General features: G+C 46.2%; 1 protein-coding gene across 4 annotated transcripts in view; it reads left to right on the top strand.

The window, feature by feature from the left end:
* Positions 1-539: 539 nt before the first annotated feature.
* SH3PXD2A (SH3 and PX domains 2A) overlaps positions 540-17,675 on the top strand; it is a 248,911-nt gene continuing 231,775 nt past the window's right edge. For all 4 annotated transcript variants that reach the window (XM_075841094.1, XM_075841096.1, XM_075841093.1 and 1 more), the window contains exon 1: positions 540-898. In XM_075841094.1, the coding sequence (XP_075697209.1) occupies positions 827-898 (72 nt within the window). In that variant the 5' untranslated portion in view covers positions 540-826. The remainder of the gene's footprint in view (positions 899-17,675) is intronic.

Raw genomic sequence — 17,675 nt, 5'->3', positions numbered from 1 at the left:
TTTTTTGAAGCCACAACCAGGAGTGAATCGTAAAGGGAAGGATAGTATATAGGAAAGATTCTACTTCTATTCTTTTTTTTTTTTTTCTTCCACTTCTAGTTGTGCTTTCAAAAACTGCACCAAATCTGTCAAATCTGCACTGTGTGAATAAGGCTTAAGGCATTTGAACTACTAGGCTTGCAGGTTATTGAAATGCTGCCATGGGAATGGGAAGCGATTGTAATACTAGCAGATTCCCTAACTAAAATCTGTGAAATGCTGCATAGGTGGAACTTACCTCCAATCTTTATTCTTTTCACTGTACTTCCTCCAGGTTTCTATCCTTTTATTATATTACTATGTTTTTCATGGTTTTAAACCTTTCTGCTGTGGCATTGCATTTGTTTCAATGTATTGTGATGAATGAAGTCATTAGAAACCATAATGCACTGAGAAGCACTGAGCCTGCTGTACAGGAGGAGTGGAGGAGGGTCATACATGGAGCGCTGGGGGCGGGGAGCAGCTTCTCTGTGTAGGGAGCTCAGATCAGGAGCAGTCCTGGGAGACACAAGGACAGCTGAGCATACCCTGCATGTATCACCAGCACATGGCACAGTAATCAGCACATGGCACTGTAACCAACACCCTGCCTGCAGCACCAGAGCCCGGCTCTGTAACCAGCTCCCTGCCTCTACCATCCAGCAACTTGGTAGTATCAGCAGCAGCACATGGCAACCTAAGAAACCACAGTGTGAGCTTCCTGTCCATGGTTCTATTTCTCAGCAGCTCCCAGCAATAATGTCATATTCTTAGAGAGCTGCAGCCATCTGTGCAATCTCTCTCCAACATGATGTCTTATGGAGTGGTGGATGTGTGTGTCCAGGATGTGCAGAAGAGGAGGAACCCCTCTAAACATTATGTGAGTAGTGGGGTTATCACATGCTTTGGGATCATGATAAAGGTTGACAGCTCTGGGGTTGATTTGTATTTGGAAACATGTAGCATGCATGGCCTCCTCTATAAACATGTTTGCATTATATACAGTAAACATCCAAATTGGATAAACTTGATCCACTTGTCTATATCCATCCACAAGGATATACACATGCTGAATGTCAACACTAGCATATATATATAAATATCTTTTGTTTTGTATTGTATGTTTTCTGTACTGTGGGTTGTGTTTATTTTGGGTGTTTATGTTCTCTATGATATTATGTTGTGTATATTTTGATTCTTTGATGTTCTGTATGTTGTATCTTACATAGCGCTGGTTGTAAACATACACTACAGCTTCCTTGACAATTTTTTTTAGAATAAGTTCTTGTATTGTCTGTGGTACCATAACAATAAGATGTGATCAGCTGGAATCTAGATAGTTACTAGTAAAATGTATCAGATCAGATGTGTCTTTAACCTTGCATTGACTCTTGTAGTCCTGATGTGTAGAGCGTTATGAATGATAACTTGGATTTGTAGATCACATTTGTTATAAAACTTTCCCATAAATGAATTGTATGAACAAGGAATATAGGATCTCCACTTTTTTGAGGGGTTACATGGACTGAGCTATTAAATGCTTATTACAAATTGTTGGAGACGTCAGTTGAGAATGTGACTGTTTTACATATTTCCATTCATGTTACTGTAAGGACAAAATGTGTATATATTGCAAAAGTCAATAAAAAAAAAATATGGGAACAAAAACAGCTGCATCCTCTTCTGTGGTCACCAAGATCAGCTGTCATTGTCCACTTTTGTTCCACATGTATATTACAGGGATGGAGCGCTCGGTCTGTGCCTGTGCTGCTCGACTTCCTAAAATTTAAAGTGGATTTCCCGTTTAATTGTGTTTAGCACCAGTGAGTGAGGATTCAATGTTAGGACTTGCTGGATACCCCACATGGTTAATCTGGAGGTGTCACTATTGATGGTCAGGGTTACACATGGGCAGAGAGACGCACATTGGTTACTTATAATGTGATCCAGTTTATAACCTTTCCACATATCAGGCATGAAACTTGTGCCAGTTCTTGGCTGGAGGTTACAAATCAAAAAGTTTTATCTCTTTCCACATATATTTTCCTAATGCCATTGTTATTTCTATGAATGGGATTTATTGTACACGCTCTGGTATATGTATTCAAGTCACATCCTGGCACGCAACCGTGCACCAAATGTCCCATTTCCTTAGTCACAAATATAATGTAGAGAGGAAGACCAGCTTGGCTGTTTAAGGCTGCATGCATATTGTTGGCTATGACTACAAAGCAGAATAACTGAGCTCAGTCCAACACTGCCCTATTATGTCCCGATAGTGGAAGACAACACAAAGTAGCCGGTACCCTCAGGCTGTAGAATGGGTGGATCTCTTCTTCATAGCGATGGCTTATTAATATCTAGGGTATTCTAATTTAAGATGGTTTGATTAAACACAGTGGGGGTTCTTTAGGGGTCCGGGTGTTGCATCTGATGAGTTCTCATGATTCACAAAATAAATAGTTACATGACTAATTCAGCTCTGCTATATCGGTATAGATTATGTCTCCGCATACACTTTGTTTAGTAGGTTTGACCTGACATAGTCATACAGGATATGTTTTCTCGCTCATGAGCTCAGTCCACCATAAACATTTCCTTGTGGATATATCATTATAGATTACATTAGTTATGGACTGAGCTCTTTTTTTTTTTTTTTCAGACTTTTTGTTTGCATACACACTTTGTAAACTTTCTAATTGTACGTCCTGACGTTATGAGGTCATTGCAAGTTGTACGATGATGTCATTCAAAGACCGTGTAATGTTTGTATGAGCAGGTGGTTTTCCACGTCTTCATGGGCTTCCTGTATAGAACTAATGCAGAAGATTGAGGAGTAATTATCCACTACAACCCCTCCGATTTCCATTTTTCCGGTGCAGATTAGAAAATTAAAATGATGTGACTGACTGCTATGGACAACTGGAAAAGACTTTGCTGAATACATGACAGGACCTGATCTTGTTCTTGGCATTAGATCTACAGCTGCTGCGTAAAACCCCATTAAAATGTGAATGAAGCCCGTTTTTGACCGATGTAATGCAGCCACGTTTTAGGGTCTGTATTACAGCTTCAATACCCAGACCCCAAATGGTTCTACTGAACCGAACTTATAACCCAATGGTTCTGGTGTTATGGGCCTAATATGGACACTAAAATAGGGCTGCATTATGTCTGTCTGAAATGGGCCTAATGAAACTTTCACAGTGCTGTATTTGCAGTCCATGAGAGGTCTGTCTATTTTGTGCCCAAAAATTAAATCTGATCCCATTAGAGACAATCGGGAAAACCTTTTATTGGGGTAAAGTTTTCTTTTTAATGGGATCCAATGCCACTTTTTTTTTTTTTTTTTACACAAAATAGGCAAACTTCATGTAGACAGCAATTACAACCATGTAAATGGAGCCTTTACAGACATTACAGCCAAGACTAAGGACGCAGAAGCATCCGAAACGCGTAGGCTCCGAGGACATCACCGCCCGCTTACCCACACACCAGGACTATCTCTCTCTGGACTACTTTTTAAACAAAGAACATTAAACTTGGAAACCCGCTTCCATTTTAAACCTCACGCAGCGCTGGTTCTAATCACCCCTTTCCTTACATGTAAATGGAGCCTTTGGTCAACATGCAAAGCCTCTATGGTGGCTGCCGAGGGGTTTTTTACGCCCTTCATACGTCTTAAACAAAAGCTTGTTGGAGTAAAATGTGCCAAATTTAAGAGTTGCACGCCTCTTAAAAATTGGGGCATCTTGGCTGTCCGTGCGCCACAAACTGATCTATGCCAGCTATGACCTGGCATAGATTTCTGCTCTACGTTACTTTTAATTTCTGGCATAAAAACAGATGTACACCAACATTTGTGACTTTATTTTCCGCCAGAAAACTGGCACAAATCGCATAACAAATCTCCCCCTAAATTCCTATTTTTTCCATACTGTGTAGCTGTGACCGCCGTGTGGTACCTCCTTGCGGCACTGTATTATGGAGATTTTCTCCCTTGGTGTTTTGTGGGGTATCTGATTCGAAATAGTGTGTTCGTATTAAATAATTTGGGTGCTTTTTCTCTATTAAAGAAATTACTGTAATATAAAAATTAGAATTTTTATTCTTTAAACATGAAAGAGCATTCTGTACCAAAAAACACCCGACTTAAGGTTCCGTGTAATGACTCCATAATGGAGCGGGGGAGGGCATTGTCGGTTGTATAAACTGAATCATTGTTCAGTCCTTAGTTTGTGTACTATTCCTTAAGTGTGTGTGAAGTGTACACAACAGGAAATGGGGTGTCACTGTGATAAATAAAGCCCCATGTACATGAGAATCTGTGGGCACAAAGCCTTTATGGCTACACAGAGTCTAACGGCGCTGTATATATTACCTCCTACAACAATGTGTTCTGCCCAAGAACAAATACTTCAAAGGAAGACTACATGCCACAATTTTCATATTAAATCAAAGGCATAGTATAAGCCCATAGATTTGTATGGTTGCCATATTTCACATCCATACAACATGGAACTGCGACACAGCCAAATGCTTGAGCCCTAAGTCACATTACATGCAGCTATCTAGCCACATCCATTTCTAATCAGATTTTCTAGAAAATTGATTTTTTTTTTGGTTTAGAAATGTGAATCGTATTAAGAGCATCTATGTATTTTGGGGCATTTTTATTAATGCAATGATGCCCATTTTATGCAATTTTGCCTTGTTAGTGGGTATGGCACACACTAAACACGCACAGCGGTACGCCAGTATTGGTAAATGCCACAAAGTGTATTATATCATACCTTTTATATGATAAGATGTTAAGTACACAGATGTAGCAATCTCCGCTCTACTTCATCAGTATGACATGTTTTCTTACGAATACTAGCTTTATTACTTTACGAATGTCTTTTTATAACATCTGAGCTGTGGGCTCAAAGGTCTAATGTCTGATCTATTTTCCTTTCTAGCTGGTGCAATGCACATAAAGCATAGTAAACAGTCAGATCCAAACATTACATCCCTGTAGTATTTATTTATTTTTTTCTAGAATTTTTTTAGGTTAAAGAAGGTCTTACATGTTTTGGTAGAGTTGGCTATGACCTTACCTTGCAGAGTAGTAACCCATACAAATAATAGACGTGAATTGGATAATAAGTGCAATGAACCCAGAGCAGACACTCCCTTCTTATTATGGAACACAACAGTTGTATCTGCTATCATGAAAAGCTTCTTAAAGGTCACCCCGAGTGTCGTGGGTAGTAAAGAACGATAATGATGGGAACCTGTCATAGATGCCCTAACCTACCAGATTCTTTATAAGTAGGGAACTGTCTGCCAAGAAAAAAGTGGGGTTTCTAAAAAGCCCCCAAGTCAATAAGGACAGAGCAACATGTACTGAGCATATTCTGCTTCTGGACAACCCGCTGCAGAGACGTATAGGAAGTCGGCTGGCCGGGATCAGGTGTAGGGCTCAAACACAAAATTGTGTTTTAAGCCATTCTGTACCTCCGGAAGCCTCTGATTTCCTAAAGAAGCTAAAGTTGTGTCATTCTCCTAGAAGACTTGATCCTAGGGCGGCTTGTGTCCATAATTTAGCGCCGAACAGACCTCATCAGTGAGGCATGAAGTGCCTACAGCTGCATACAGGCTCTGTGTGCCTGATGCCTACCTATACAACTAAGTCTTTGCCAGGACTGTTCCTGCCTGTCCGCAAGAGCACAATATGCTCTACAGCCATTTCTATGACCCAGGAGAATGAGGCTCTATTTTTCTTTTTTTATGGAGAACATAAGTTGCTGTATAGGCAAATAAAATAGAGGAGGGGACCTGCTGTCCGCCATCTATGAAGAATGTTACAAAGGAGAAAACAGCTGCAGCGGAGCTCATTAACCGAGTAGCGCTGCTGTTTCTAACATGCTCATTTTGCTATTAACAGAATGGCGTAAAGCTACACAAGGGTATATTCAAATAGCGGTTTATTACTGCAATAAACGTGATTTAACCGCAAAATCTGAATGTGCCCCAGAGGTTCATTGTGCAGCGACTTTTGTTAGTGAATTGATAGCTTTGGCTTTTGACGTCTATTGTCTTTTGCAATGGCCGCTAGATTGAAATAATAAATTAGAGGAACATATATATCCGTTAAAGTCTGCACGATATCGCCTTATTCAGTGTCAAAATATGGATTGAACTGGAACAATCTGTTAATGGCCGAATAATCTGTGCATATATGGATAGCTTTAAACAGCCAATCATTTTGGAAAACTTCTAGTTCTTGTAAGGCCTTATTCACACGCACGTGTTAAACGTCCGTGTGACGGCTGTTGAAAGAACGACCGTCACACAGACCTATATAATTCAATGTGGCCGTTCACACGGCCATTGTTTCAACGGACCGCGTGAAGGGTCAGTGAAAAACTGGACATGTCCTATTTTTTCACACTTCACGCATCCCTCCATGGACTCTAGTCTATGGGGGATGCGTGATATCGTGTCCCGTAGCGCAGAGCACTGACGCACCTCGGATGTGAAAAACGCTCGTTTTTCACGTCCGATATGTGCAACGCCCGTCTGATTCTAGCCTTAGTCTTCCCAATGTGCGGAGAACAGGGAAGGTAAAGCTGTAAATTTATTGTGGAAGCAGGAAGGCAGAGCAACCATGTTTCTGAATATCCCAGCAGCGCAGTGGTTTCCATGAATTATGATCATGGTCATGATTATGTTGTGACGTATGCGCCGGGAGCTTTAATAATCAATACTTCAAACCTGCAGGGGCAATGCAGTGTGAAAGTGGCCTGACTGAGGAGCTGTGGGCCTCTTCTGGCCAAGTGCCCTCTGGCACTGTCCAAATGCCCAAATGGTCAGTCTGCCCTGCTATTCATGAAGCGGCCTGATTGGAACAAGCACAGTCCCCAAAATAAGTGCTTTGGGAACAAATTTTAAGATTATTTATTAGGAAGTTCCACATTTAGGGCTTGTCCACACGTTGCAGAATTGCTGCATATTTTCCGCCTGGAATTGCAGACAGAAATTACGCAGCAGAATACAGTAGCAGCAAAGTGGGTGAGATTTAACAAATTTGTCAATTCCAGAAAGTGCGTTTTTCAGAGATGTCGTCACCATCTCCCAACATTGATAAAAAAGCTGCAAAATCGGCACCATTTTCTGCAGTAAAAAAACGCAGGAAATGGTACGGTTTTTCCACAGTGGAATTTCTGGTCGTTCTTGCGGAATTGCTGCAGAAATTTTCTGCAGCGATTCCGTTACGTGTGGGCAAGCCCTAAGTCTGTTACACGGGTTCCTGGAGAACTTGTAAAGAGTTGACTTTGCCGTTTCAGCACTTCTGATCTGTTAGATTTGTGATTTGAACCTGAAATTCCTTCGTCTGTTTGGGTTTCGTTCCCTGTTTATATATCCGTGCAAGTTCTGGATATACCCTGAGAACATAACAGAGATAAACTGCAGGATGCTGGGAAGATATTTTTATGATGGACTTTTCATTGACACTACAATTCTTGTTCTTGTACATCTCAAGATGTTGATGTCTGAGGAGACAGTAGGGTCAGCTCATGGGTGTTCATAGTATCATCCATTATGCTGTACCCACTGAGCACATCAAAGGAGATAGTACTGTACTGATCCGCAAGGCTCTTATTCTATGTAAACTTTATTTTTATGTATATCACAAGTGAATCATCAGAGGAAAACCTGTCTCAAAAAAGTTTTCTTTCTTGTCCAGGGATGAGCAGGAAGTGTCATGACTAACATTATCTGCAAGAACATTTTGATGGCCCCGGGCTGGTTGTCTGGGTGGATTTAATATCTGCTAAATAGGACATTGCAATGAATGTGATCTTTTGTGTCGTATGAAGTCACAATGAAGTTTGACTTTCTTTAGCCTGAGAATATAGATGTTGACGTGACTCAGTATTCGATACTACTTGTCTTTATACATTAGACAAGGATTTCATCATTCTGCTTCTATAACTTTGCTACTTAATTTATTTCACAGCTGCTCAATAGATTGGCTATGACTTGTATACATATGAATGAACATAGTGAGTGACTTGTGTGTGTCTGATGTCCCAAGCCCCTAACTCCACCATAAATACCAGTTCCTGAATGTTATTTCACTAGGTTCAGGGAGATAAGCGTCTGATTGAGACCCCTGAGTCGCTGATGTGGGGAAATACATTCGATTAGAGCAGGATGTAATCTAGCAGATCTGCAAGACAAACCTATCTGTGTGTCCAAAAAGCCAGCCAAATTGGCACATACTCTTTTTTTTTTTTTGTGATCATTGTGAGGTCATGTGGGCAGTCAGCTGGTGTATGTTTTTGGTTTTTTATTATTATATACTTCTGTTATTACGTGGTAACATTGGTGAGTATCATCTCTGTTGTATTTTCTTCCCAAGACATTTAGCGTATGTAGTTTACTTGTAAGATTTGACGTATCCTAGTGAGGAAGTGACATTCCCGCTGACAGAATTGACCTATTTTAAGGAAACAGCTGCAGTTTTCTTATATTGTCTTTTATCTTTTGCTCTATATCATTTCCTGTTATTTTCAGAATATTCAGAAATAAACAGTAAAACCCCGAAAGCAAAATGAAGTTTATTATCCAAGGATGAGAAGTAATGCTGTTAAATGTGCTAATAAATTATCTAATTCTGTATTCCATAAGCTATGGAACATTTCAGCTCTGCTACTTTGCACATATGGCACTCTTTTAGGCCTAAAGTGTTAAACGTCCGCGGGATGGCGGTTGAAACAGCGGCCGTTCCACGGACCTATGTAATTCAATGTGGCCGTTCACACAGCCGTTGTTTCAATGACCATGTGAAGGGTCCGTGTGAAAATAGGACATGCCCTATCTTTTCACGCATCACTCCATAGACTCTCAACTATGGGGGATGTGTGACATCGCGTCCCGCAGCGCTGATCACGGATGTACCTCGGACGTGAAAAACTGCAGCGTTCGTGTAAATAAGGCCTTACTGAGGTATTTTTCAGAAGTAATGGGGAATATGATGGTAAAATAGACCTCAGTGAGGGCCAATACACCTCTGTGTGTGCCACATTATAGGCCCATATGACTCGTGGGTTCTATGAAGACGTAATTTTGTCATATGCATGAACCTTTCTGCCTGAGTCTATAGGGCTCACTTGCTTTCAATGTCTTCTTTGCACTAGACATATAATGGCTAATTGCTTACAATTTGCTTTGGTTCATTGCAAATGTTGCCTGTAAATGAGTCCATTATTTTTTTCGAACGTTATCCTCGGGTCACTCTGAAGGCTGCACCCAGTCATTCACGTCATGTTTACAAGTATTTATTTACTGGGTGTTTCGAGACGTGAACTTCCACTGAGGTCTCGAAAGAAAGTGAGGTCTGTCTCCAGCTTGTTACTATGATCATGCATACAATTACTATGCATCCACATTTCGGGTTACAACAGTAGCTCAATACATTGTAACTGGAAATTGCATTTATTTTAATAATTTAGCACCAAGATTCCTTTGTACAGCATTGCTTGAGGGGATACCTACTGACCTGAATTAACATGACTTGCCTAAGTAGAGTCGTGTGTTATTGAATATTCTACTTATCCCTTCTTTTCCCACCCCTACCTCTGAGAAAAAGACACGTGACAACCGAGGTTGGATGTGAAATGGCCACAGCAGCCGTTTATTAATACACAGTTTTATAAAAAGCAATTTTGATCCGAAACATTCGGATAACTAATTAGGAATCCAACCAGAGAATTCCTCCTATAATTCACATGACCCAACATGGGTCAGAATCATAAATAACAATTAACATTAACATTAATCCGAGCAGGGGAAGTCCTTGAAGCCATTTTTAGATATGTTTTACCTCAAGTTAGCCATCTGCAACCACCACCAACAAATTACCTCCAGCCGTAAACCAGCTCGGAGGCACCGCTCACCTCTGCAGATGGCTCCAACCACCAGAAGACCACTTCAAAGGGATAACACCCTATGAAGTCTTCAAACCATGTAACTTTTTTGGGGGACGCATACCCCCGATGCGACCCCCCCCCACCATTTCGTACTAACCGACCTCAAGGACTCCCCCCGCCACAGCGAAACAGGCCTTGACCACCTTAAGCCTGTGAGTTCCGCCACACCAGCACCGCCCTTTCAATTCCTTCTGCTAGCGCCAGGCTCCACAAATCAATCCCAACCTCGGTCAGATGCACCCCATGACTCCTCCAGTAATTCCCTACTCCTGACTCCAAATCCCTGTGCCTCACACAAATGCCCCCATTTTTGGCCACAAAACGGGACACCGCCCGATTTACTTTTATGCGAGCCTTATTGACCCTCTCTACCGAACGAGCCAGCCGCCAATGCTGCCTTGGAACAATGTCGGACCAAACTATAACTAGTCCGGGATAAGATGCCCACAAACACAACATATCATGTTTGATATCCCACACCAACTCCCGAAAAGGGCGAACCCCCAAATCATTTCCCCCTACGTGCAATACCAGGACTTCCGGAACCCTATCCAGCCGAGAGTATGTCTGAAACTCTGCTAAAACCCGGCTCCACAACATACCTCTAAATCCCAGCTAATGCAAAACCGCGTCCTGCCGCGGAATGCGCAGCTGGCGGCCGTCAGAGCGGACGTCCGCCCTCAAAGCCCCCCAATGCACGTAAGAGTGGCCCAACAACCACACAAGACACGGGAGCTGATCTGAAACGGAAAAGAAAATTAAATACAAGCACACACGCTATTAACACCAAATAACAACATGACTCATAACAAATGAGGGCGCACATAGGACCTAAACCTGTTGGACTCCCAACGGCCAATGCGCCCAGCCTCGGTTGCTGCGCCAATCCTAAAGGAGTGAGATGAGTAAGGGCCCACAGAGACTCCGACCGCCGCCAAGCATTTTTTAAATACTGCGCCAAATTGATATCTGGACAAAAATGACCCATCCTCGTGGCGTAGCAACGGCAACTCGGGCGACCCCCACCTGTGGTTTAAAAGCACACATGCAAGCGACCGGACACATCGCCGATCCCGGGAGGGCAAACAAGACTATGCGCTTTCCTTTGCCCATTTGGTCAGTTTTTGACCACCGCAACCATACCTCGAGTCTATCCCCATATAGACCCACCTCCTCCAGTCTCAACCCCCCTGCCCGCTTGGTACTAGGTGAAACCAGCTCGCCAATTCTAAGTTCACCAAAAAACGCTAAGGAAAATGCTAACTGAAATAACTCAACCTCGGACGAAGACCGACAGACAGACACTAGCGATACGCCCAAAGAAACGAGGAGAGCAAAAGACAAAGGCCGTCTACAATCTGCTTCTACCCGACCTCGACGCAGACCCTTTAAAGCTTGTCCTACTATAAATTCCTTAGACACATCCCGAAAGCCCCGCAACTTAAAGAGGCTCTGTCACCAGATTTTGCAACCCCTATCTGCTATTGCAGCAGATAGGCGCTGCAATGTAGATTACAGTAACGTTTTTATTTTTTTTAAAACTAGCATTTTTGGCCAAGTTATGACCATTTTTGTATTTATGCAAATGAGGCTTGCAAAAGTCCAAGTGGGCGTGTATTATGTGCGTACATCGGGGCGTTTTTACTACTTTTACTAGCTGGGCGTTCTGACGAGAAGTATCATCCACTTCTCTTCAGAACGCCCAGCTTCTGGCAGTGCAGACACAGCCGTGTTCTCGAGAGATCACGCTGTGACGTCACTCACTTCCTGCCCCAGGTCCTGCATCGTGTCGGCCACATCGGCACCAGAGGCTACAGTTGATTCTGCAGCAGCATCAGCGTTTGCAGGTAAGTAGCTACATCGACTTACCTGCAAACGCCGATGCTGCTGCAGAATCAACTGTAGCCTCTGGTGCCGATGTGTCCTCGCTCGTCCGACACTATGCAGGACCTGTGAGTGACGTCACAGCGTGATCTCTCAAGAACACGCTGTGTGTCTGCACTGCCAGAAGCTGGGCGTTCTGAAGAAAAGTAGTAAAAACGCCCCGATGTACGCACATAATACACGCCCACTTGGACTTTTACTTTAAACACGCCCACTTGGACTTTTGCGAGCATCATTTGCATAAATACAAAAATGGTCATAACTTGGCCAAAAATGCTTGTTTTTTTTAAATAAAAACGTTACTGTAATCTACATTGCAGCGCCTATCTGCTGCAATAGCAGATAGGGGTTGCAAAATCTGGTGACAGAGCCTCTTTAAAACCAAAAGCCAATGCAGAAACGAAACGATCGACCTTCGCCAATGAAAACCCCGCCTCCCAAGCGTCCCCCAACCAATACAAAAGTGCCACCAACCTGTCTTGATCCGTGCTGACGTTACCAACTCTCTTACCCACTCCTCCCACTGCTTCCAACAAGCAGAATAAGCACTCCATGTCGTACGTGCCAATGACCTTTCGACCAATTGCTCTACGGGACCGAAACCAGATCCCAGAGATGTTCCGGACAAGCCAAACCGAGACGCTCCGCTCCCGGTGCCAATTGAGTAAATCGATCCCACTGCGAGCGAGAAAGAGCATCAGCGATACAATTCCGTACCCCCGGCACATGCACCGCCACCACCCACGCGTTCAAAGACAAACGCACCAAAACTAAATGTCGCAACAACTGAACTACCGGAGGAGTGGATGCGGTGATGTTATTAATGGCCAGCACCACCCCCATGTTGTCGCAGTAAAAACGGACCTTCTTATCCCTGAGCCTGTCCCCCCAAATGGTTGCCGCAACCACGATAGGGAACAGCTCGAGCAGGGCCAGATTCCGCGTGAGTCCACTGGACACCCAGCTAGCCGGCCAGTTACCTGCACACCAAGGACCACCCCCGTACACACCAAAACCACCTGCCCCAGCCGCATCCGTAAAAAAATTTAAGTCACTCGTATCCTGCGCTGGAGCCATCCATAGAGAGCGACCATTATACTGACCAAGAAAATCATCCCAAACCTGCAGATCAGCCCGATGCTCTTCCCTGAGCCGCACAAAGTGATGTGGCGCACGAACCCCCGCCGTCGCTGCCGCCAAACGTCTACTAAAAACCCTCCCCATCGGCATGATCCGGCAAGCGAAATTCAACTTCCCCAGCAGAGACTGGAGATCGCGCAACGTCATCTTTTTCAACCTACAAGCCCGCCGTACCTCCTGACTCAATGACCCTAGTTTATCCGCAGGAAGTCGACACTCCATTGCCACCGAATCAATTTCAATTCCCAAAAAACAAATGGTAGATACCGGGCCCTCAGTCTTTTTTGGCGCCAAAGGGATCCCAAAATCCTTCGCAACCTTCTGCAATGAATGCAGCAAATTACCGCAAATAGGCGAACCCCCCGGGCCGACGCACAAAAAATCATCCAGGTAATGTATCAAAGAGTCGACCCCGGCTACGCCCTTCGTCACCCATTCCACGAAGCTACTAAATGCCTCGAAATACGCGCAAGAAAGGGAACACCCCATCGGAAGACACCTATCCACATAAAAAGCCCCATTCCAAAAACAACCCAACAACCGTTGGCTCTCTGGATGAACCGGCAACAACCGGAAAGCCGACTCAATGTCGGTTTTTGCTAACAGCGCGCCGGGCCCCGCAGCGCGAACTAGCCCCACCGCCTTATCGAATGATGTGTACACTACGGAGCACATCTCATGATCAATCCCATCATTCACCGACGAGCCCTTGGGAAAAGATAAATGCTGAATTAAACGAAATTTTTGGGGCTCTCGCTTTGGCACAATACCCAATGGGGACACCACTAAATCCTTTATTGGCGGATCAACAAAAGGCCCCGCCATGCGACCCAACGAAACTTCTTTAAACCGTTTTTCCGACACGATCTCGGCATGCAAGTAAGCCGACTTTTAAGATTGCGCCGCGACGCCGGAACCTCATAAGGAGGCGGAGGAATAATGAAACCAACACGAAAACCTTCATAAATTAACTTGGCCGCAACCCTATCTGGATACTCATTTAGATACGGGACCATCCTTTCCACCCTCACCGGCGACAACCCCTTGACCAGCCGAGGAGGACTGGTTCCCTGACCGCTTCTTCCGCATACACTTGGCAGCCCCGTGGGATGAGCCATTACATTCTGAACACACGTGCTTGAACTTACATGTGGCCCCGAACTTACACTGGCCATCATTAAATTGCCAGCAGAATCCCAGTTTTGCCCCTGAACCTTGCCCGGCCTGGCTACACTGACCTCCTTGGCCAACGCTCCCGGGAAAGGACTGCTTCACCGGAGCCGTCACCCTCAACCAAAGCACAATATCCTTCTGGTCCCACCGAATCGCCGGCCGAACCGCCTTTCGCTGTCGGAATTGCTCATCGTACCTTAACCACGCCTGACCCCCGTATGCCCTATAAGCCTCCCGATGGCATCAAAATAGCAAAATAACGGCGAGCAATTTTCAGGCGCCTTCTCTCCGATCACGCTGGCTAAAATGGAAAACGCTTGCGACCAATTGACGAACGTCTGCGGGATAAGCCTATACCGCCGACGTTCCTCTTCCTCCTTCTTACTCTCGTCCCGCTTGCCTTTATCCAAATTGAATTTTGCAAGCGGCAGAAGAGAAAAAATCTCCACATACTCGTCCTTCCAGATCCGCTCGCGGACCTCCTGTTTTAGGTCTGCCCCTAACGGACCCTCGAAGCATACATACACCTCGCCACGAGCACGATCATCAAGTCGCACCCGATCGCCCTCTTTTTTCGCCTCAGTCTGCACGGATACCGCGACCGCCTCCTTAGACGCCGCCAACCCTTCCACAATCCCGGGACACGACTGTAACGATCCAACCTCACGGGGACCTTCCCAAACTACTGCCGGGGACCCCGCCGTAACTACCGGCGCCGCAGCCCTATCTAAGCTCCTGCAAGCAACCCACTAAATCTGCTAAGCCAACGCCGTCACGCCCGACCGCGCCGCTACCGGCAGCCGATGCCACGCTTGCTGCCCGACACCCGACATAAAAATCGCTGGATACGGCAAAGAAGGCGTTACGCACTCACCGGGCTGCCCAGGCGCTGTGTTCCCGTCAGCCGGACAATCCTGACCTCGCCGAAAATCGTCCAATTCGCCATCCTCCAAATCCTCTCTCGCTGTCGACTGGCCATCCCACCGACATCTCCTACACGGGGACAACGACCTGCTGACAGATGGGCCGGCCACCTGCCGCCCGACTGCAGGGACCCAAACTTCCGACCGGACCTGTTGCCTCGTCGCCGCTGATGATCTAAGCGTCCTCCTTGAAGGTCTCGAGGAAGCCTGCCCCCTGGCCGGAACATCACCATGCGGGGCGGCCGTAGGCTGTTCCCTGGCTCTTGCGTCGGATGGAGGAGGGGTGACAGGGAGCCCGGCCTGCGACCCCCTGTGTACCGCTGGACCTCGTCGCGGCTGGGGATTCCTGCCAGGACGCAGGGCCTGGGAAGAGGCGGCCCTCCCAGCTGCCTGGCCTGCAGCGTCCTTTGAAGGGCTCCCCCTGCGACGCCGTGTCCGCGGGACCACCTCCGGGCTGAGGCGTTCTGGAGGGCGGGACCGCCGGGAGCGACGGGGAGAGCCGGCCTGAGCCACCGCCGCCCCTGACGACGCTCTCTGCTTCATGCGAGCAGGAGCACGGGTTGCCAACCCCCCCCCCCCCCCCCGCCGCCACAGTACTAGAACTAGGGAGGGGGCCGGGGGAGGGGAGCCTGTCCCCCTGCGCTACTGACCCTGAGCGCCGGGCCTGGCGTGGAGGCGAGTCAGCCTCCGGGATTCTGGACAGTGCAGCCACGGTCTCCTCCAACCACCCGGGACCGTGGAATGCAGCTGCCGCACGCAGCTGCTCAAGCATGCCGACCTCCGACATGGCAGGTAAGCACGGAGCGGGGCAGCAGAGGGAGCTTATAACTTTCATGTGTTCTTCCTCCCGCTGCTTCCAGCTCCATGCCGAAAACAGCGGGAAGGCTGGTAACGTCCCTTGACTCCTCCCTACCCCTCTTCTATCTCCCCCTGCTACTCCCTCCATCTCCCTCTTGATTAACCCTTTCCCTACTAGGTCCTGTCATGGAGGCTTCCCTCTGAAGCCCTGCGTGCTTCGTCCAGCCTCATCTATATGTTGTGGCTGTGATTTGAACCCGGACGGGGTCAGTTGATCTGCTTGTATGTCAAATTTATGACAGGGCCAGACAAAACTGAAGTTAGTGTTGTACTATGTCAGACGCTACAAGCTTACGTACCAGGAGACCCATCCGTTAAAGCGGACCTGTCACCTGTCCTGACATGTCTGTTTTAGTAGATAATTGGATTCCAAATAAAATAACAATTCTGGCAAAAAAAATTCTTACAACTCTGGGTTGTTCCATTCCTCTGTTATTCCTACTGGAAGTTTATGAATAGACAACTGGTGTCCTTATTCTTTTTGTCAAACGGGTGTGTCCCTACAGTCTAAGGGTATCACACGGCCTATTTTCGACCATTTTTCGGGCAGTAAACGCATGAAAAATCAGAAGCCTCCAAACATCTGCCCATTGATTTCAATGGGAAAAACGGCGTTCTGTTCTGACAGGCCGCTTTTTTACGTGGCCAATTCGAAAAACGGGCGCATAAAAAAACGGCCGCGAAAAAGAAGTGCAGGTCACTTCTTGGGACGTTTTTCATAGACTCTATTGAAAACCGCTACAAAAACGGCCCTTGAAAACTGCTCCGTATTTCAGACGTTTTTAAGTTTTGCTTGTGAACATACCCTTACACTGTCAGCACTGATTGGACAGTGTCAGTCTCTTTAGGGACACACCCCCCCAACTTCAAACACCCAGTTGTCGATATATTCCTAAATTTCTAGGAACTGCACAATGTAGAGTTTCAAGCAAAAGTGCTCCAGAATTGTTCTATTACGGGGAATGCAAGTATTTACTAAAGCAGACATGTCAGGAGAGGTGACGGTTTCTCTCTCTAAGGCCGGATTCACACGAGCGTGTTCGGTCCGTGATATACAGTCCACATGTCGGCCACATCTCGCCCGACCGAACACACTGCAGGGAGACGGGTTCTTATCGTCCTAGATATTTGCGACACTAGGAGTCCCTGCCTCGCTGCAGAACTGGTGTCCCGTACTGAAAACATGATTACAGTACGGAACAGGGTTCCCGCAGCGAGGCAGTGACACCTAGCGTCATAGATAACTATGACGATAGGAGCCCAGCACCCTGCATTGTGTTCGGTCTGGGAAATACGTCCGGCATACGGTAAGAAGAGGCTGGACGCAGCCGCAGGGTTAAGGGAAGCCGGCATGACCGTCCTGGTAGGGAAAGGGTTAATGAGGTGAGGGAAAGTTGGGTTGGAAGGAGCTGAAGGAGGGACGGGGAGGAGTTAAGGGGGACGGGGGGGGGGCTGTTACTGCGCTTCCCGCTGTTTCTCGGCATTGAGCCGGAAGCAGCGGGAGGAGTAACATAGAGTAAGCAAGCTCCCCGTTGCCCGGTTTTTAGAAATGGCAGAAGCCATTATGTTAGAGCGGCTGCGGGACGCTGCTGTGCACCACGGTCCCGGATGGCTAGAGGAGACCGTGGCTGCAATAACGAGGATCCCGGACGCCGTTTCGCCACGTCGGGCACGGCGTTCGGGGTCTGTTGAAAGGGAC

This window comes from Rhinoderma darwinii, chromosome 11, assembly GCF_050947455.1.
Source record: "Rhinoderma darwinii isolate aRhiDar2 chromosome 11, aRhiDar2.hap1, whole genome shotgun sequence".
NCBI classification, from domain to species: Eukaryota; Metazoa; Chordata; class Amphibia; order Anura; family Rhinodermatidae; genus Rhinoderma; species Rhinoderma darwinii.
This window is presented reverse-complemented; position numbering and strand designations above follow the sequence as displayed.